Raw genomic sequence first — 21,143 nt, forward strand, 5'->3', positions numbered from 1 at the left:
AGGGAATACACACGCGTCCGTGCTTATTGTTCTTTAATTCCTGGTCTTTTATTATGCAGTTAAGCTGTTTCTACATAGATCCTTTTGTTTCTGAAGTGTCGGCTCTCATTAAATGACTCTAGCACGTTTCTCATTCCCTCCTTGACGATTGTAAGTGAGCAGCAATTACGTACCCAATCTACTCCAACAGAATATTCTTGGGCTTTTTTTTCATAATTGTTTAAGGCCTGTGGGAAAACTAGTAATAGTTTAAAGGGTTTTTCCAGTCCCTAAAAATTCTTCAGGATAGGCCATCAATATGTGATCGGTTGGGGTCCGACTCCCTGCACCCCCACCGATCAGCTTATTTTTAAAGGGGCTGCAGCGCTCATACGAGTGCTGCTTCCCCGTAATTTGTACTTGGTCACTGTAAATCGTCAACACACTTGAATGAGAGAAGGCTGTAATACTGTTAACCGCCACTACAAGTGTGTTGACTAGTCACAGTCAACATGTAGAAATGAAGGGTGCGGGTTCTGGGAGTCAGACCCCGACCGATCACATATTGATGGTCTATAATTTTAAGGGACTGGAAAACCCTTTTTAATTATACATTTTTTTTTTTTTTTTGCAATATTAGTCCCAAAGCATAATGGATCTAATGAATGTCCGATCAAGCAAAGAAAAATCATAGTTTGGAATAATGGGTTTTGAGTTTTCCAGTTCTGTAGAATTTCATATCCAACGACAGGTTCAATGTAAAGTGAATCATGTAATTTTTTTTTATTAAACAGATTTTCAAATTCATACATTAGTTCAAAATGCTACAACTTGAACTGAACATCTGGTTGCTGCAGCAGGGTGATATAAAAGATTAGGATCCATTTTCTGAATAATTTCTGCCCTTTCCTAGGGACTGTAGTTGTAAAAAGGACCTGTCGCCAGGTCATATATGTCTAACTGGCTTACTAACCTGATTTGCGCTGTCTCCCTGATTCCAGTGTGGGTTTTTTTGTGGTCCTAGACCCCACCCTCTGTTGCGGAGATATGACCCACTGTTGTGTTGGCTCCCTCTATGCTATTTTACTGTAGTTGGCCAACAGGGCGTAAACTACTCTTGTGCTGATTGGTCAGCATCAGAGGCAGGGAAGCTAGCTCCACCCTGTTGGCTAACTACAGCAAATTAGCATATAGGGAGCCAACACCGAAGTTGGCCATATCTCTGGAACATGGGGAGTCCAGGAAAAAAAAAAAAGTGCTGAAATAACAGCGCTATTCAGGTCAGTTAACCAGTTCAACTTATATGACCCAATGCCAGATCATTTTTAAAGCTGAAGTGCAGTGTTTGAACCTACACTGGGGTAGTAGGGAACTGTGTCATGAGCAAGTAACTAATGTACTTCTTTCACCTGAATCACGCGCAGTTCTGATAATGTAATCTAGTTTCCAGTGCAGCAGCACAGAATACAGACGCCACTGATGGCAGCCTCTATTATGCTCTCTCTATCCACATAAAACAGGTGCCTGTATTCCGCTGATGCCAGGATAACAGCTGCAGATATTATTTCCCCACTGCTGCTCCTAACTATAATGATATAAATATTATAGGTCAGAAAAGTAAGTCATCCATTTTCATAAAGAACTTTTATAAAGTCTTTGCGCGTTAACTTTCATAGAGATGATGAGTAAGTGATTCTGTTTGGCACATAAAACTTCTGTAACAAGAAGGTGAGCAGGCGTGGAACATAAATGGCAGCTTGCGGATCCCAAAGATTTTCTCACAAGGTCGAATAAAGCGAAGTCCTTCTCCTGATAAGGCTCCTCGGCAGCAGTCACAGACCGTCAAACTGGATCGAAAAAGGAGTTATAATTAAAAGTTTGCTTTCATATGAGTTAGTCTATGTTCACACGCTTAACAAAAAATGGCTGAAAATATGGAGCTGTTTTCAAGGGAAAACTGCTCCTGATTTTCAGATGTTTTTTTTAGGGCCGTTTTTGGAGCTGTTTTTCTATCCAATCAAAAACAGGTTAAGAAGTTACATGCGCTTGTTTTTACGAGGTGTCTTTTTTTTACGCGGCTGGTTTTAAAAACGGCCACGTAAAAACGCCACGTGGGAATATATATCCTTACCATTGTTCGGGCCATGTTGGAAACAATTTAGTGCAAACCTATATGGCAGGGGTTGCACTAAATTGAGCTGTATTTGTGCTGGTGTTGTGTATATATATATATATATGTATATATATATGTGTGTGTAATGAGATTGGTTCTGGTGTATATATGTACTGAGCTTTGTTCTGGTGCTGTATATATGTAATGAGCTTGGTTCTGGAGTTTTATATAGAACTATATTGCTTGTAAAATGTACAAATGTTTTTATGCTCGAGTTACATAAAAAGAAATGTGGAAAAGAAATGACACGTCATTGATTGGTAGAGAAAACAAACACGGCGAGGGGGAAGGAAATGTCGGGAAAGAGGTTGGGGGGGGGGCGCCAAACTGAATCTTTACCCCGGGTGCTGGAGAACCTAGCTACGCCTCTGCTTTGTATTCTGTATACTGAGCTACTGTATCTAGCGCTGAAACCTAAATCAGTCAGTGACAGCGGGTCCTGCGTGTCTCGGACACGCAGGACCCGCTGACATTGAACCAGTCAGCCCTGCTGACCTGACGGATACAGGTTTCAGCGCTAGAAACAGCTGTTCTGTATACAGTATACAAAGCAGCTGTATGTAAAAGTAAGAAAAAATAGTTTCCCCAAACACAATGATACAGTTTAAATAAAAAAGAGAAAAACAACTTATTCAAAGGTGTACATAGCCTTTAAGCCACATTAAGTAAAGGATTGGCCCTACATAGTATATTAAAGCTAGGGCTACATGTGGTTGTAAAGAGTCTTAATAAAATTTCCCCGTTGTCTCAAACTCAATCTTTTCCTATGGGTTGGGCTTTTTTGTGACGGTCACAAGGTCACCCATGACCTTGTTTCCCATAGGGAAACATTGATTTTGTGGTGTGATTTAGCGAAGCCTAAGGGCAAATCCACACGATGCGTATTACGTGCAGATTGGCCGTGCATATTTTCATGCAGCAAATCCGCAGTGTAATACGTACTGTATATACGTTCAAGAAATCTCATCTACACGTTGCAGATTTTTTCTGCACGTTAATTGACCTGCGGTGCGTATTTTAAAATCCGCAGCATTTCCGTTTATCTTGCTTTTCCGCTTGCGAATTGTATGTGACCAGTTTAAAAAGAAAAAAAATAGAAAAATCTGCCAAAATCTGCAGCATAAAAATGCACCTATTTACGCATAAAAATATAAAAACCGCACCTAAAATCGAATTAACTGCACTTTTCGGTACGGATTTTACCTGCGGAATTACCTGCGTTTACCTGAGGTTTTGATGCTAATTTTCTGCACCAATTTACGCAACGTGTACATGAAGCCTAAGGCCTGATTTACACGAGCGTGTGCGTTTTGCGCACGCAAAAAACGCTGCGTTTTGCATGCGCAAATGGCACTTAACAGCTGCGTGTGTCATCAGTGTATGATGCGCGGCTGCGAGATTTTCTCGCAGCCGCCATCATTATGACACTCCGTTTGGATGTTTGTAAACAGAAAAGCACGCAGTTCGCACGGAAGTGCTTCCGCGCGGCATGCGTGGTTTTCACGCACCCATTGACTTAAATGGGTGCGTAATGCGCGAACAGCGCACAAAGATAGGACATGTCGTGAGTTTTACGCAATGCACTCGTGCTGCGCAAAATTCACGCACTGTCTGCATGCCCCCATAGACTAATATAGGTGCGTACGACACGCGTGAAAAGCATGCGCGTATATTACGCTCGTGTAAATGATGCCTAAAGCTGACCAAAGCAGACAATTTCAACAAAACTGGCTGAAGATCTTGGGGTATTTTCACACGCACTATTTACGGACGTAATTCAGGCGTTTTACGCCTGGAATTACGGCCGAAAATACTGCTTGAAAGCGTCCGCAAACATCTGCCCATTCATTTGAATGGGTTTTACAAATTACTGTGCAGGCGGTCATTTTTGATGCCCGCGTTCAAAGAAGTGCATTGACTCCATAGAAAAACAGTTCCAATTACGTCCGTAATGGACGCTGCGAAAAATGCCTGCACATGCCATTACGTCTGAAATTCAGGAGCTGTTTTCGTCTGAAAACAGCTCCGTAATTTCAGCCGTAACGGCCGTGCACGTGTGAACATACCCTTATGTGTATAGAGGCCTGCCAACTGGATGTTGGGGAGAGAAGAATGAGGCATGTTTTATATCAACATGCCCTATCTGCCAGACACACCTTAGGCTTTGTTCACATCTGCATCAGGGCTCTGTTCTGACATTCCGCCTGAGCTTTCCGCCAGACCAGAACCCTGACTGACACAAACGGAAAACGTTTGTCTCTGTTGTGCAAGAGTTCCGTCGTTTTGACCTGACGCAGATGTGAACAAAGCCTTGTTCCCTCATTGACATAAATATGCTCACTCGGCTGCGCTGAATAAGATTTTTGAATGCGCTCCTTGTTTTTAAAAAAAAACATAACTATGCTGTGTGAACCTGGCCTTCGGTGGTACAGAATTAATAGACCTTAGTTAGGACTTTAAAATGACTTATTAGTGAATTCATGTTCTCTCTGTTGAAGGTCTGTATTGTAACATCCTTTTTTGTATATTCTGGTGTTGTGGTTGTATGTGTGAATATCTAAACTACATTCATTGTGTTCTTGTTATAGACTTCTGTATAGTGGTAAAAGTTTCACCCTAACCATAAAGTATTCTTAATGCACAATGTAGTTTTACTCTAGTTTGGAATTGTTTACTAACTCAGAACACGGAAGGCCTTACTTCTGTAGTATGTGTTTCACTTCACTTGGAATCGCTCCGAAATAGAGAAACGTGTTGTTTTTGGCAAAGGACATTGCTGCTAAGTCCAGTAGACGTTGTGGTTGAACATGGGTGCTTTCTCTCCAGAACAGGGGGTGCATCCGATTATTCCCCACACGTAAGTGTTTTAACTTCAGCTTCAGTGCTCCACAAGGTAAGCCAGGCAAGTTGTTTCCTTCCACATTTAGGAATTCCAACACCCTAGAAAATACAGATTATTTCATTTACACATTCCACAACTTCTTTATAAAGGGAACCTGTCAGCAGTGGAGCCTTCTGACAGTGCTATATACAGTATTTAGGGGGGGGGGGTAGTATAACTATACAGGTGGTGGCATTCATGCAAGTGGCGTGAACTAGAAATCAACATTTTAATGCCCCCAACCCTGCCTTCTAAAGTGCCACAGAGGCATTTGTGTTCAAGTGGTCCAGGCTCTCCCCTCTGCTATGAGTGACGACTCCAGTGTCTAATCAGGAGAATGCTAGAATTGTCACTCAGCGGGAAGGGGCTGGCAGCGTTCAGTGAGAAGACCACGTCTCCTAGCCACTTGCGATCGTGGCGACGGGGGCTTTAAAACAACAATTTCTCAGTCATGCAACTTGCATCACCAACACCACTGGTATAGTTACGCTACACTCACCCAGTGGGGCTCACAATCTAAATGCCCTATCTGTATGTGAGAGGAAAACCAGACAAACTCCATGCAGATGTTGTCCTTGGTCAGATTCATACCCAGGACCCCAGCGCTGCAAGTCAACAGTGCCAACCACCGAGCCACCAAGCTGCCCAGAAGACCAAGCGGATACATTGAAGGTATAACACACTCATTCATGGAAGACCATTGCACCAAAGGGGAGTGCTGCAACAAATATTCAACCACATAGAAAATGTGCACTTCTCATCAGTTGTTTCTCTGCGGGCAAACCAGACATTTTCTTGAGAAAGTACTGTATATGGTTAGCACATAAAGTGGCTTCCACCCTGATGTAATCTGCTACTCCTGGAAATGCAGTTTTCTAAATAGAAAGAACTTAGTTGATCACGTTCTCCTTTCTGTTCAGAGAGATGGTAGAATAATTTATTTTTGAGTTAAATTATAATCTGCTGCTTCTTCTGAATATGCAAGAACGATCAGGTACCAGAAGTGACTACGCTGGACCTATAACTGTCATCTACAGTCTGTTTCCATTGCGTACCGAACAATGATCCAATATATTTGTATGATTAAATATCACAGTTGTTTCTGAACCCCGCATGCTGTCCAATTTATTATTCTGCAACACCTGTTTCACATAACAAATTTCTATAAATTGACTGGTTGACATGTCTAAGGGTATGTTCACACGGCTTATTTTCGGCCGTTTTTCTGGCCGAAAATGGCCCAAAAAATCGGAAGTAGAACGCCTCCAAACATCTGCCCACTGATTGCAATGGGAAAAACGGCGTTCTGTTCCGACGGGCTGTTTTTTTACGCGGCCGTTTTGAAAACGAAGCGCATGTCACTTCTTGGGACATTTTTGGAGCGGTTTTTCATTGACTCTATAGAAAACAGCTCCAAAAACGGCTGTAAAAAAACGCTGCGAAAATCACGAGTGGCTTAAAAAACGTCTGAAAATCAGGAGCTGTTTTCCCTTGAAAACAGCTCCGTATTTTCAGACGTTTTTGAGTTTGAGTATGAACATAACCTCACTGTTTGCCATGGGACAATTCCTTTTTGTTAGAAGGGCCTCTCAACGATAGGCTTACCACAGGGTGTCCTGCTGCTGGGCCTCCAAGAAATCAGCTGAGGGCGAACCTGGCAACAAGTGTTTAACTCCCTTGCAGTGCCAACACAGGAAATAAAGCACTACATGGTGCCCACTGAAACCAATGGGCTGTCCATGTAATGCACAGATGTGAGGGGTTCTCCAGAGAGAGAGAGAAAGAGATGTTCCTTGTAGCCGCTCTCTGCTCTGGATAACAGATGTGGGACCTCCCTATATTAACCCCTTCCCTCCGTAGCCATTTTTCAGACCGTCCAAAAGCCATAACTTTTGTATTTTTAAGTAAAATAAGCCGTATAAGGGCTTGTTTTTTGTTGGGCCGTGTGGCAGTTTTTCATGGTACCATTTATTGTACTATATAATGTACTAGGAATCGACATATTAACTTTATTCTGCAGGTCAATACAATTATGGCGATACCAAATTTATGTAGTGTTTTATTTTTTTTGTTTTAAAAGCACGCAGCATATCCGCTCTGTGCGACGCAGGGAATTCCAGGCCGAAAAACCGCACCAAACTGTGGTGCAGTTTTTCATCCGGAAGGTCCGCTGCGGAAAACTGCAGCACTTAGCTGGCCTGCTAGCAGGCCGGCCTCCTGGGATGAAATGTCCCCTGTGATTGGCTGCAGCGACTGTCACATGGGATGAAGTGTCATCCCACGAGGCCGCCCTCTGACGTCATCTAGGCCGGCCTCCTGGGATGACATTTCATCCCATATGACCGCCGCTACAGCCTGTGAGGAAGAAACTGACTGGGTAAGTATAAGTTATTGTTGTTCTGAGTTGCGTTTTTTGCCGCGGAATCGCTGCGAACTCGCCGCAAAAAAAGCAACAACTGTTATTTGTTGCGGGTTTTATTCAGTGGGGAAAACCTGCAACAAATAAGCAGCGTTTACGCAAATACAACATGCTGCGGATTAAAATTCTGTACCGCAGGTCAATTTCTGAGCGTTTTTTCCGCAGCATGTGGATGAGATTTGTTTTATATCTCATTCACTTTGCTGCTGTATTTGCTGGGGATTTTCCGCAACAAATTCCGTTGTGGAAAATCCGCAGTATCTATGAAACGTGTGAACTGACCCTGAATATTTTGAACCAAATCGTTGGATTGCTTGCCCAATAAATTAATGCATTGAAGTTTATGGCGATTTAGACAGGTAGGGCTTAATAGGAGAGCAAAGATGGCAGACCTGGGGGCCCCCAGGCTGACATGACAAACATCGGCACCCCACGCTTGCGCTGCTGCAGTGGGATCCCACTCGTTGCAGTGTCTGCTGCTCCATACTTCACGCCACTCGCTGTATATATACGGCGGATGACAATAGGGGTTAACTAAAATTCCCTGAGGCCGGGTTCACATGGTTCGGATACGATGCGTAAAAACTGCACTGCGTATCCGACCTGGAACCCGCAGCACCTTGGAATGGAACACGCTCTGGCCGGGGATTCTGCTTCTGGAGAAGCCCCTGCAAATGGCTCCCAAAAACGAATTCTCAAAGGCTCCAAAAGCCAAATGGCACTCCTTCTCTTCTGAGTCCTGACGTGTGCCCAACCAGCAGTTTACAAATACATATGGGATATTTCCGTACTCAAGAGGATTTATGTGGTAAAACTTCATCTTTTTGGGAAAAAATTAGTTTTGTCCCTTTCTCGGCCCAATTCAAATAAATACTACAAAACACCTGTGGGGGTCAAAAATGCTGACTTCAACCCTAGATGAATTCCTAGAGGGGTGTACCTTCCCCCCAAAAAATTTTTGGGGGGTGGGGGCATGTTTCCTTTTGCCACCTCAAGGTCTCTGGAAACCTATAATGGTGACTGGAAATAACTTAACAAAAAAGGAGGCCCCAAAATCCACAAGGTGCACTACACTAGTGCCACATAGCGCTAATATATAGGCCCCCTCAAAGCCACTTCAGAACGTAATTGGTCTCTAAAAAAATTCTTAAAGTTTTTAAAAATGTAAGAAAATTTCTGATAAAAAGACAGCAAAAAAAAAAAAGGACATTTAAAAAAATGATGCCAACATAAAGTAATCCAGTAGAAACAGAAAAAAAGACTCCTTTTGGGCGCTCTTGTGTTCACAATGATCCAGTAGGGTTTTTTTTTGGGTGGGTGAAGAAAGCTCGTAATGCACGAGAAAGGAACTTTGTTATAAAAAAGTTATTTTCTATTAAGGAATGCAATGCGTTTCGATCTTGCAGCGTTAAGGGTTTAAGGCCTGATTTACACGAGCGTGTGCGTTTTGCAACGTTTTTTGCGCGCGCAAAAGGCATTTGACAGCTCCGTGTGTCATCCGTGTATGATGCGCGGCTGCGTGATTTTCGCGCAGCCGCCATCATAGAGATGAGGCTAGTCGACGCCCGTCACTGTCCAAGGTGCTGAAAGAGCTAACTGATCGGCAGTAACTCTTTCAGCACCCTCGACAGTGAGTTCCGATCACAATATACACCAACCTGTGAATCCAAAAAAGACGTTCATACTTACCATGAACTTCCTGCTTCCTCCAGTCCGGTCTCCCGTCCGTTGCCTTGGTGACGCGTCCCTCTCTTGTCATCCGGCCCCACCTCCCAGGATGACGCGGCAGTCCATGAGACCGCTGCAGCCTGTGATTGGCTGCAGGCTGTGCTTGGCCTGTGATTGGCTGCAGCTGTCACTTGGACTGAATTGTTATCCCGGGAGGTCTGACTGGAGGAAGAAGCCGGGAGTTCTCGGTAAGTCAGAACTTCTTTTTTTTTTTACATGTTCATGTATATTGTGATCGGAAGTCACTGTGCATGGTGCTGAACCAGTTTAACTCTTTCAGCACCGTGGACAGTGACTGTCTCCTGCCGTCGCGTACCCGAACATTTTTTGCCGGGTTCGGGCAAAACGAGTTCGGCCGAACCCGGTGAAGTTCGGTGCGCTCATCTCTAATTTGACACTCCGTTTGGATGTTTGTAAACAGAAAAGCACGTGGTGCTTTTCTGTTTACATTCATCCTTTTGACAGCTCTTGCGCGAATCACGCAGTTCGCACGGAAGTGCTTCCGTGCGGCATGCGTGGTTTTCACGCACCCATTGACTTCAATGGGTGCGTGATGCGCAAAAAACGCACGATTATAGAACATGTCGTGAGTTTTACGCAACGCACTCACGCTGCGCAAAATTCACGCATCGTCTAAACTGCCCCATAGAGTAATATAGGTGCGTACGACACGCGTGAAAAGCACGCGCGTCGCACGCGCGTATATTATGCTCGTGTAAATGAGGCCTAATATTGTAACTTAAGGGACCACTGTATATCGGTATTGTCTAATATTTTCTGGTAGATGCCCTGGAACAACCTAAACGTAGAATTACTTTAATATGCAGAGCTGTAGTCACTTCATGTGCCACCGTATAATGCCTCTGTGAGAGAATTCCTCCAAATTACAGCCGGCTCTGGTACATGCCACAATTTGTTTTTTTCAGGGAATATTTATGAATCCATGAGAAAAACAAGTATTTGTTAGCCAAAGCCAGAAGTAGAACCTACAGAGAGAAAAAAAGTGTAATGAAAACATTTGTACCTCATCAGTGTTTTGGACCCACTCCTGGTTTTGGCTTACAAATACTGAAGCAAAATATGGAAGTCTGAATTAGGCCTAAGGGTCAATGCACACGATGCATATTAAGTGCAGCAAAACTGCACCGCAATACAGTACCAGCATAGACAATGAGATTCCAGGTAACCTCATGCACAAGCTGCGGTATTTTCCCGCACATAAATTGACCTGCGGCTGGGATTTTAAAATCTGCAGCATGTCAATTTATCTTGCGTTTCCGCTTGAGAATTAATCTACCTAGCGCAGAGGAAAATCGCACCAAAGCACGCAGCATGATAACGCAGCGATTTATGCAATTAAACATAAAAACCACACCAAAAAAACGCACCTTCGGGTGCGTTTTGTTCCTGCGAATTCCTTGCAGTTTCGCTGCGTGTTTTCCGCAGAAAAATATGCAACGTGTGCATGTTGCCTAAGAGTTACAATATCACATGATATTTAATGTGTCTAGTGGAATTATGATACCTAGGGACCTGTGCATACTAATGACAGTGTAAATATTACATTTCTGACTCATTAGAATAAAAATTCTTCGAATATTTGGGGTATCTGCTTTACTGTGACTAAAAACAAACAAACCATTATACTGATTATTTGGGACTGTTTGGTGCAATGTACCACTATGAGAAATCTAGTTTGGGACTATTTTTGTTGGACATTGTGTTTACAGAATGTCGTCTACCTGCTGTCACAGTACGTTGACATTCATCACTGATGATGTAGATTGATCATGAGCGCTTGTTCCTGTTGGCCTTTTCTCTCTTTATTAGCCAGGCAAAAACGCTTCTTTTTTATGACATAACTCTTTGCTTTGACACATTTTGTAACACAGCAAATTATCTGCGTGGTTCAGCAAAACTATTTACTTTCTACTCAGAACAGATTCTAGATGTATTAAAGCCAGAGAGTAGAGACATGGGCGTAGGAATGGACTGGAGATAACGGAATGGTGTAAATACATTGAAAAAAACAAAACAAAAACACAGCTTAAAATACACTAGTCCTTCTCAATGAATTATATCATCAAAAAGTTTATTTATTTCATTAATTCAATTCAAAAAGTGAAACTCATATATTATATACATTCATTACACACAGAGTGATCTATTTCCAGCATTTTTTTCTTTTAACATTGATGATTATGGATAAGGCTGTGTTCACATCACCGTCTGTGTTCCGCTGAGGGATTCCGTCTGAAGTTTCCGTTGGGTTAACCCGTTAGCGGAAAGGCAAACGGAAACCTCCGCTTCCGTTTCCCTCATCATTCAACTCAATGGTGACAGAAACCTAGCTCATGGTTTCCGTCTGTCACCATTGTGACAGGGTTCCGTCGTTTTGACGGAATCCATAGCGCAGTCGACTGCGCTATTGGTTGTGTCAAGAACAACGGAACCCTGTAAAAACGGTGACAGATAGAAACCATTAGCTAGGTTTCCATCACCATTGATATCACGATGGAACCCCTCAACGGAAGGGCAAAGGTGATGTGAACAGGCCCTAACAGTTAATGAAAACCCAAAATTTAGTGTCTCAGAAAATTCGAATATTATATAAGCCCAATTTCAAAAATTATTTTTGATACCGAAATGTTGGCCTACTGAAAAGTATGTACAGTAAATGCGCTCAATACTTGGTCGGGGCTCCTTTCAGGCATTTTTTAATCAAGCTCGCATTTTTCTATAGAGTCAATGAAAAATGAAGTGACATGCACCTCTTTTTTGCGGGCGTCTTTTTACGTGCCGTTTTTGGAAAACGAGGCGTAAAAAAACGCCCCGTCTGAACAGAACGCCGTATTTCCCATTGAAATCAATGTTTCCGATTTTTCAGCCGTTTTTCGGGAAGTTTACGGCCCGAAAAACGGCTGAAAACACTGCGTGTGCACATACCCTTAGCCATAATCAACATTAAAAGAAAAAAATGCTGGAAATAGATCACTCTGTGAGTAATGGATCTATATAATATACGAGTTTCACTTTTTGAATTGAATTAATGAAATAAATGAACTTTTTGATGATATTCTAATTCATTGAGAAGGACATAGTGGAAGCGGTGCAATGATCACTGGTTCAAATAAGAAGCAGTTAAAGTTTTTTTTCAATGTGAGAAAAAAAAATAAAAAATAAAAGAACAAAACTAGTATCGCCGCATTCGTAAAAGTCTGATCTATTACAATATAACGTTGTTTTACCCACAAGGTGAATGCTGTAAAAAAAGCAAAAAAAAAAACAAACGCCTGAATTGCTGTTTTTTGGTCACTTTAGCTCCGAAAAAAAATGGAATAAAAAGTGATGAAAAAGTTGCATATACCCCTAAATGGTACCAATAAAAACTACAGCTTGCCCCGTAAAAGAATAAGCCCTTAGATAACCCCATCGTCATAAAAATAATTTTTTTTATGGCTCTCAGAATGTGGCGACAAAAATAAGTTTTCTTTTTAAAAACTGTAAAAGTGGTAAAACATTAAAAAAAAGGGTTTTTTGGTGCTGATCAGCATCCGAATCAGCACCAAAAAACCGTTGAGGCATATTTTTCACTGGCATCTTTTGGCCTGCCCGCGGTAACGCGGTAAAAAAAAGCACCATGTCCTTTCTCTGCCTTTGACCTCTTGTTGAAATCAATGGAAGGAAGAAAAAACCCGCAGCGCTGGTATGAGTGTCTTTGCTGCATTTTTGCCCACAGACCTTGTATTAGCTATAATGTCCGCGAGCGAAAAACGCAGTAAAAATATGCAGAAAAAAAAGCGCACGCAGTTCAAAATCTGCCTCAAAATTCCTGAGCCAGATATTTTTTGCCTGCAAAAAACTAATTTAACTCGTATAAACCCGTAGAATAAAGTTGACATGTCGTTTTTGCCGCACGACAAACGCTGTAAAAACAAAACCCAAAAAACAATGACGGAATTGCTGTTTTTTTTGCCCATTTAACCCCACAAAGATTTTTTTTTTCAGACTCCCAGTACATTATATGGTATATTAAATGGTATCATGAAAAACTACAACTAATTTTGCAAAAAAATAGCCCTCATACGGCTATGTCGATGGAAAAATAAAAAAGTTATGGCATTTGGAAGGTGGGGAGGAAAAAAAAACAAAAACTAAAATTGGCCTGGTCATTAAGAGGATAATGGCCATTGTTTTAGAATGGGATGTCCAACTAGCTCATATAGATGTCATGGTCATGTGTCCACTGACTCTTGACCAGATCGTGTATTTATGTAGAGAGGGCTCAGTAAAACCACTGGCGGAAAAGAAAACAAATCACCAGCAAAATCTGAATTCTATTTAGCAAGCATAACAATAATAAATTATTATTACCTGAGATTGGATATGTCATTTGAAATTGAAGTAATATTATTATAGGACACATCCAGCACCTGCAGATACGGCAGCAGAAACAACCTACAGAGGAAGCAAAAATACAGCCTGTCAAATAGACAAAAAAAAGACTAAACTAAGACAAGACTCCGATGTCGTATAGAACAAATATATTAGGCACTTTTGCTAAATAAAATACACGTGATGTTTAAGATAAACATATATGCTAAGCAATGCTTTGATGCTGTCATAAAAAAAAATACTATTTTACACAAAAAATCATACAAAATTCTGAGAAGAATTGAATCGCTCTCGAAGCTCCAGTATAGGTAAAACATATAAATAATTATACGACAATTATTATATGATAATATATTAATATAACATCACAAATTGTACTGTTTTATTAGACCACGTTCACATGTGGTGTATTTGTTGTGGGTTTTGCAAAGTAATACAGTAAAATGCATATGAATGGGGTTTAGCAAACCCTATTCACACTCAGAAGAAAAATTACAGCCAGATTTGAGAGTATGCTGCAAATTTTAAGATCCAGAGAAAGCTTTTTTGTCATCATGCGACTGATCTGGTGCTTCCGGTATTCCCGTTCTGCTCCTTTAGTGGAGCAGAACAACGGAACCCAGAAAGCAGTTGTGAACACAGCCTTTTACATGCAGATTTTCACAGGGTCCTTGTCACTTCAGGGTTCTTGTCACTTGGTCCCTATAATAATAACCAGCTCTGCATGGTCCACCAATGTATTTTGTTGTTTTGCTGCAGTTTTCACGTATCTATATATTCTTACTGTAAATATGTACATCGTGTTTCTTATACTAACTATATATGTTTAAACATTTCACAGTGTTGTGAGAATCCTACCCAGCGGGAAGAGATGACAATGAGCAAAATGACATGATGAAAGTTCTGAGCTTCTTCAGCTTGTGGACACCATATGGGATCTCCTTGATTGGGTTGTTTCTTAGTTTAAGCGATTCCAAATGTTCAAGATTGTACACCTGAAATACATGGAGGCAATAATCGAATGGATCAGAAATCGTAAAACAAAGTAACGTTGAGTTCAGGTTAGGTCGACACTTTTTATATCTCACGAGTCACTTAAAAAAAATCGCTCTGAAATCGCTGTGCATAAAAATGCTTTGAGTAGCTTAAAACCCTCTTCAAGTCAATCGAGTCGCTAGCATTTTTATTTATTTTTTAATCCCTACATGCTGGGATTTATGGGTGATTTTAACCCCTTCCTGCATTATTACGTACATGAGAAGGGTTCCCTTCCCGCATTACGATAAGCATGTTCGTGATAGTGATCCGGCGGGTACAAAACCTGCGACCGCGCAATCTTAGCTGTGGCTGACAGCCAGGCTTCCGCTGCAACCCCCGGGATCAGAGAAACCTCAGATCCCAGCTGTTTAACCCCTTAAATGCCACGATCAATAGCGACCGCAGCATTTAGTGGTTTGACTAAGAAAGGGAGCTGCCTCTGTCACCCCTCAATGGCTCTCGAATACGATTGCTGCGCTTCGATTGCATGCCCATGGCAGCTGGGGGCCTAACAAAATCCATGACTGTATGCTTATTAGACCGTTCCAGAGGCATGGTCTAACAGACTGCCTGTCAGTTTTAGGGTATGTGCACACACACTAATTACGTCCGTAATTGACGGACGTATTTCGGCCGCACAAGTACCGGACCGAACACAGTGCAGGGAGCCGGGCTCCTAGCATCATAGTTATGTACGATGCTAGGAGTCCCTGCCTCTCTGCAGGACAACTGTCCCGTACTGTAATCATGTTTTCAGTACAGGACAGTAGTTCCACGGAGAGGCAGGGACTCCTAGCATCGTACATAACTATGATGCTAGGAGCCCGGCTCCCTGAACTAAGTTCGGTCCGGGACTTCCGGCCGAAATACGTCCGTCCATTACGGACGTAATTAGTGTGTGTGCACATACCCTTACATTGACAAACCGCAATGCTTTGTTATACTGAGTATACCAAAGCATTCTATCAGCGATCCGAAGATCACATTGTGAAGTCACCTAGTGGAAAAAACAACAGCGGAATTGATGTTTTTTCACATTCCCTCCTCAAAAAATATAGAATAAAAGTTAGTCAATAAGTCTCACATACCCCCACTATGGTACGAATGAAAACTACACCTTGTCCCGCATAAAACAAGCCCACATATGGCTACATCGATGAAGAAATACAAACGTTATGGCTTTTGAAATGCGGCGATGCAAAAACGACTTTTGTTTAAAATTGTTTTTATTGTGCAAAAGCAATAAAACATAAAAAAAAAAAACATATTTGGTATTGCGGTAATCTTACCGATCCATAGAATATAGATATGTTATTTACGCCGCATAGCGAGTGGCGTAAATGTAAAATTTAAAACCCAGATTTTGATGCCAGATTTTTGAGCCAAAGCCCAAGTGGATTCAAAAGAAATGGGAAATATAAGGGAAGATTCTTTACTTATTCCTCCTGGATCCACTTCTGGCTTTGGCTCAAAAATCTGCAACAAATACACTATATGTGAATCCAGTCTAATACATGCTGAAATAACAAAATGTACATTGAGGAGAAGGATCGAACACCTGACGTACATTTTCGTCGCTGGTGAGAAAATGGTTAAAGACATATTCCAGCAAAGCAAAACTCATTGAAGAAGTGTTCACAAGTCCTACCCAACCCCTCTCCATATTGCTGTCAGATGTACCATTTTTGTTGTTATTGGTAAGTAATGCTAGTAATAGTGGCCTATAGAGCTGTCCTGTGCATGACTAGATTATTTCCACAAGCACTGAACATAACATTTTATTACTTCCCCCTCCCCGCACAGACTCCATGTTACTTACGTTGCATTTGTCAATCATAATATCCTGTATCCCGCTTACCCCAGGCAGGAAAGCAGTCACCCATTAGAGGGATAATAAATATTCTTCCTTCTCAAACTTGTATCAGATGATAGAGATCCTGTTCATGTTACATTACAACTTGTACAGGGTTTGACAAAGGCTGAAAAACAAGCTGACCCTCCCACAGGATGAGAAAAGCAGCTACGTCTGTCAGCATGAAAAACTGCAGAAAAGTGCTACAAAAGGAAACGAAAGTACTATATACATAATTGGCAAAGACATGTCTAAACGAGAATATTCAGGAATTTAATCAGAGTTTCCGGTATTTTCTTTAGAAAAATATATCTCAAAATGGAAAATAAAATTTAAAGAGGTCTTTTTTAAATGCAGGATTTTGGGGGAAAAAGCAAAATGCATTAGGTTGCAACATACACATTTTTCTGTAGTGTTAAACTGTTGTATTTTAAACCCCTATAGGCTATGAACAGCAGATGTATGGGGCACACAATGACACAACAAAGTTTTCACACACCCCTATATGCGTGCCCATAGCAACGTGCCAACCACAAATGCCTCCATAACCTCTCGTATAATTAGAGAATTGATTTACATTGAAATATAATTTACTGGGATTCTAAACCCCGTGCTGCAAAGCTTTATTTCTAGGAAAACTTCAACATACCTCTGTGGGAAATTGCCAGAATTCATTAAAGGAAAGGTTGAGGTAAAACAAAGAATCATAAAAAGGTGTCAGATCGGGAAGCTTGGATATAAAGTATGCCTAAAAGAGAAAGACCTGTTTATAGCATAAAAAGTTTTATTAACATTGTATATTATTTCAACTATTGGCAACTTGTCTAATTTAAAGCTCTCTTTAGCAGACTCTAGATATTGGTTCTAATTATTATTTTTTTGTGCCATGGACCAAGGGGTGTTACTAGAATTCAAAGGACCAAGCCGCAAGGTCAGAAATAGGCCCTACAACCTTGTTATGGTTGGGGTTATCCTCATGGAATGACCCTTTTAATACAAACTGCAACATAATTATTTTACTTCAGAAGCTTCTCCCGACTCATGTAGATCTCTCCCAGGCTTTCTGATTTGCACATACAGTATATTTCCCAACAGGTGACACATTTGCCACCAGGTTTTTTCTTTTGGGATCAGATCCAACCAGAAAAGAGATGTACAAGGGGCACAAACATCGCAATGGAAGGTGTGATTGACTTAATGTGTGGGTATTCCATTTGTGCCACTTAAAATGGTTCTCATGAACACTATTGTTCACAAACTTTAGAAAGTTATTTTGCGATATAAAATAATTTTCAAAAACATTTCTCCTTTTAGATAACTTACATTGGTGTCCATGATATCGTCCCTTGGATTTTTTTCTCACATTTTGCTACCTGCGACCACCTTCTACAGCATCAGCGGACATGCATGCGCAGTTGTTGTCCTTCTCCCTGCTGCGTAGCAATACCTCTTGTGATGCGGCCATTTGAAACAATATACTCCTCTGTAATCTTCAAAGAAGTGGTGCATCCGCAGAGACTACACCTTCCTCTTTCATACCATGGCTCAATTTATTGCTTGGGATGGAGAGGTCTGTATAGAGTTGCCACAATGGACTATTTTTACCACAATGGACTATTTTCTTGGCTGGCTCAGGAGGAATACTACTGATTGAAGCTCCTGATTTAAGTGGACGGGCTTGCCGTGGCAGCAACGCTAGGAACTACTGGGAGAGAGAGCGGGCTTAGCGTAACGTGATGACACGGTGCTGCCCGTCCACTAGCCACTGACGGAGCAGTGGGAAAAGTGGACTTACAAAACAGTAAAATAAAAAGTCAAAATTGGCTTTTTAGACAGAGTTTCAGGCATTATTGACCTTCGATATGGGGATAATGTGAAAGGCTGGTGTTTCCTGGCTATGAGGGTTTTTGGGGTAACCCCTTTATAAGCTAGTAAATGCAGACGAGTCATTGCATCACTTAACAGTACTACGTCTTAACAGACATAGTATACAAGAGTTCTTACCTTTAGGCTTAAAGCATGTCCTCCATTCACAAGGCACTCCAGCATTGCAAGGTCACAGTGAGATGCTAAGATTTGACTCTGTTCTTCTAATAATGTTTGAGAATTTTGCAACTTTTGTGATTTAAAGAGCTGATGAATGGAATCTTCTCCTACAAAAAACATATACACAGCGACAAAAGTTAAGTGACATCCCAATCTCAGGTACTCGAATAGTGGGTCATGATGAATAGTCAACATCTACACGTTTCCACAAAAATCCATGCCTCTTATCAGGGACTCCTCTTATACAGACTCGGTCCACGCTACATTTAGCACTAGAGAGTTGAACCTACCAAGCAGTTGGATGTAAAGTCTCTATTGTAAGTAGTGATTTAAGAATTGTAATGCCTTAAGACTGAAACCACCTCAATTCACAGCTGTGCGTACAATTGCTAAATGGGATTACCACACATGCGGCGCCATCTCACCCTGGTTATACTTATGTCACAAAGTAATTGGAGAGTATAGGGGGGCTATCAAAGAACCTGGACCAGGGAGATCTTAGCTGGTGGGGGAATAAGGGATGACATTATTTTTCTTATGGAGTTGAATCCATTTTCCGGTAATGCCTTCTCGCCAATTCAGAAAACATCATCATTATATTGGGAGGCTACTTACTCATACTTTGCCTGGTGCCACCTTCTTCCTCTTTTATCATTGCCTGCTGCTGTTCTGTTAAGTACAAAAACACAGTACAGATCATTTTGCATGTAGTAAAGAGCACACCTCATCTACTAAAATGCGGTGCACTTATTCTATTAGCGAGCAAGGACTTACCTGCGTATGGAAATAATATCTATGGGTTTACCTGACTTCATACATAATATAAATGTCTCAGTACAAATTTATGTGTCGGAATGCTGTGCGGCAACTGCTCTGTTTAATCTTAGTGGGTCAATGGTTTAAGATAGTCCTGTACAACAAAATATCAGTATCCTAAATTTCTGCAGGTGCCTAATGTGAACTGTGGGCCCCAGTGAAGGCAGCTACATAGGTTGCAAGACCTTCATAAGGGTAATGAGTAATTACGCTGGCTCTTATGGGGGTACTGTAGATGATACTGTTATAGGGACCTGTGACTGGCTCTATTATGGGGGTATTGTGGCTGAGGTTTATTATTTGGGAACAGTGGCTGGCTCTTTTTACGGGCACTGGGGCTGGCTACAGGGGCAATACGACTGGCTGCATTATGGTTGGTACCACTTCTGTGTTTTGATTTTTTTTTTTTTTTCATATAAGTACTGGCAAATGTGCAGTCCTTTTCCAAACTTACATAGTAGGCCAAAAATAAATCTCGACAGAGAGAAGTAGGGAACCTTTTCAATTTTCCACTGCAGGGATCCACTCCCAATTTTTATTAAAAAAATAGGAGGGAAACACAGACTGCAAATTCAGCTGTGTAAATGAGTCCTATATATGTGTGTGCATACATAGAGCTACCCATTGTCACAACCTTTGCTGGGTGTTATGTGTGGCCTACTGGAATCAATGGCTGCAATTTCAGGACCCCTTAATATGAAAGATTGAACACCCTGGTTTGGAAGATCCAAAACATTTATGAGTGCCCAGAAATCTCCTGACATTGGGGTCAGTTTGTTGGATAACTCCTGAAACCTTGGCTCTCAAACAGAAGCCCTCTGTTAAAGGGACACTCCGGGCAAAACTAAACTTTCCCATGTGCTCCATTATGGTATTGCATGTGTCAGTCTCTCACCTGTTATTTTTCTTGCTGCTTCTATCTCTATATATCAGACTGGGACGGTTGCTTAGCAGCAGTGTAAATCCGGCTCGGTGACACGCTTTCTCTACTTGAGTCTATGGAGATTTATGTGTCACCCATCACAGGCTTCAGCAGTTCCTGCACCACAATAGCTTTGCACAGGGGGGGGGGGGGACGACAGAAACTTCTATCGTCAGCTGCCACTGATTCTTAGGTTTCAGTCACACAGGGATAATATAGAAGAATACAGTGCAGCCTCCCTGTCGGAATACTTCTGGTTTCTCGGCTTATTTAAGAGAATATAGAGAGAATGATAATCACAGTGTCCCCCAGCATGCAGAAATGGTATGGTCTTTAGCTGGTTATGTGATGCTGTGCTGAAGCATCATGGGATCGATAGCAAAGCAGAGAGGAAGAGAAAGCTGCGGAAATCTAAGAATCAAGACTCAAGGCTTTTTCTAAGCACAGACAAGGCAGCAGTTCATAAAGTAAGTACAGTATACATAAAAGAAGTGTGGAGCGTGGTATACAGTCAGGTGGGGAATGCAGACATGGAAAGTTGTGTTTCTTTAACCCCTATCCGCACCAGGACGTAACTGTACGTCGTTGCGGGAAGTTACTTCCCGCACGAGGACGTACAGTTACTGAGTTAATCCCGGTGCACACTGTCGGCGACAGTGTGCACCGGGAATCGGGAGGTCAGCTGTCGCCGACAGCTGACACTCCCCTCTTGCCGGCCAGCGGTCCTTTGCCGCTGATTTCGGCGCATTAACCCCTTAAATTCGGCGATCGGGTGCAATCGCCGAATTTTAGGGGTTTCTAACATATCGGCAGACCCCCGTCCGAAATCGCGGGGTCTGCCGATAGTTAGTATGGCAAACGGAAGCCAAACAATGGCTTCCGGGTCTGCCATGG

The 21,143-nt window shown here is 41.8% G+C and overlaps 1 protein-coding gene across 2 annotated transcripts in view; it reads right to left on the reverse strand.

Annotated features, from left to right (window-relative positions):
- Window positions 1-738: 738 nt before the first annotated feature.
- Window positions 739-21,143, reverse strand: part of LRRC63 (leucine rich repeat containing 63) — a 117,686-nt gene continuing 97,281 nt past the window's right edge. For both annotated transcript variants that reach the window (XM_075850229.1, XM_075850231.1), the window contains exons 7-13: window positions 19,127-19,180; window positions 18,470-18,618; window positions 17,115-17,213; window positions 14,434-14,570; window positions 13,555-13,638; window positions 4,853-5,092; window positions 739-1,826 (exon numbers count right to left, since the gene is read on the reverse strand). In XM_075850229.1, the coding sequence (XP_075706344.1) occupies window positions 1,643-1,826; window positions 4,853-5,092; window positions 13,555-13,638; window positions 14,434-14,570; window positions 17,115-17,213; window positions 18,470-18,618; window positions 19,127-19,180 (947 nt within the window). In that variant the 3' untranslated portion in view covers window positions 739-1,642. The remainder of the gene's footprint in view (window positions 1,827-4,852; window positions 5,093-13,554; window positions 13,639-14,433; window positions 14,571-17,114; window positions 17,214-18,469; window positions 18,619-19,126; window positions 19,181-21,143) is intronic.

The sequence above is a fragment of the Rhinoderma darwinii genome, chromosome 2 (genome assembly GCF_050947455.1).
Source record: "Rhinoderma darwinii isolate aRhiDar2 chromosome 2, aRhiDar2.hap1, whole genome shotgun sequence".
In the NCBI taxonomy this organism is placed as follows: domain Eukaryota; kingdom Metazoa; phylum Chordata; class Amphibia; order Anura; family Rhinodermatidae; genus Rhinoderma; species Rhinoderma darwinii.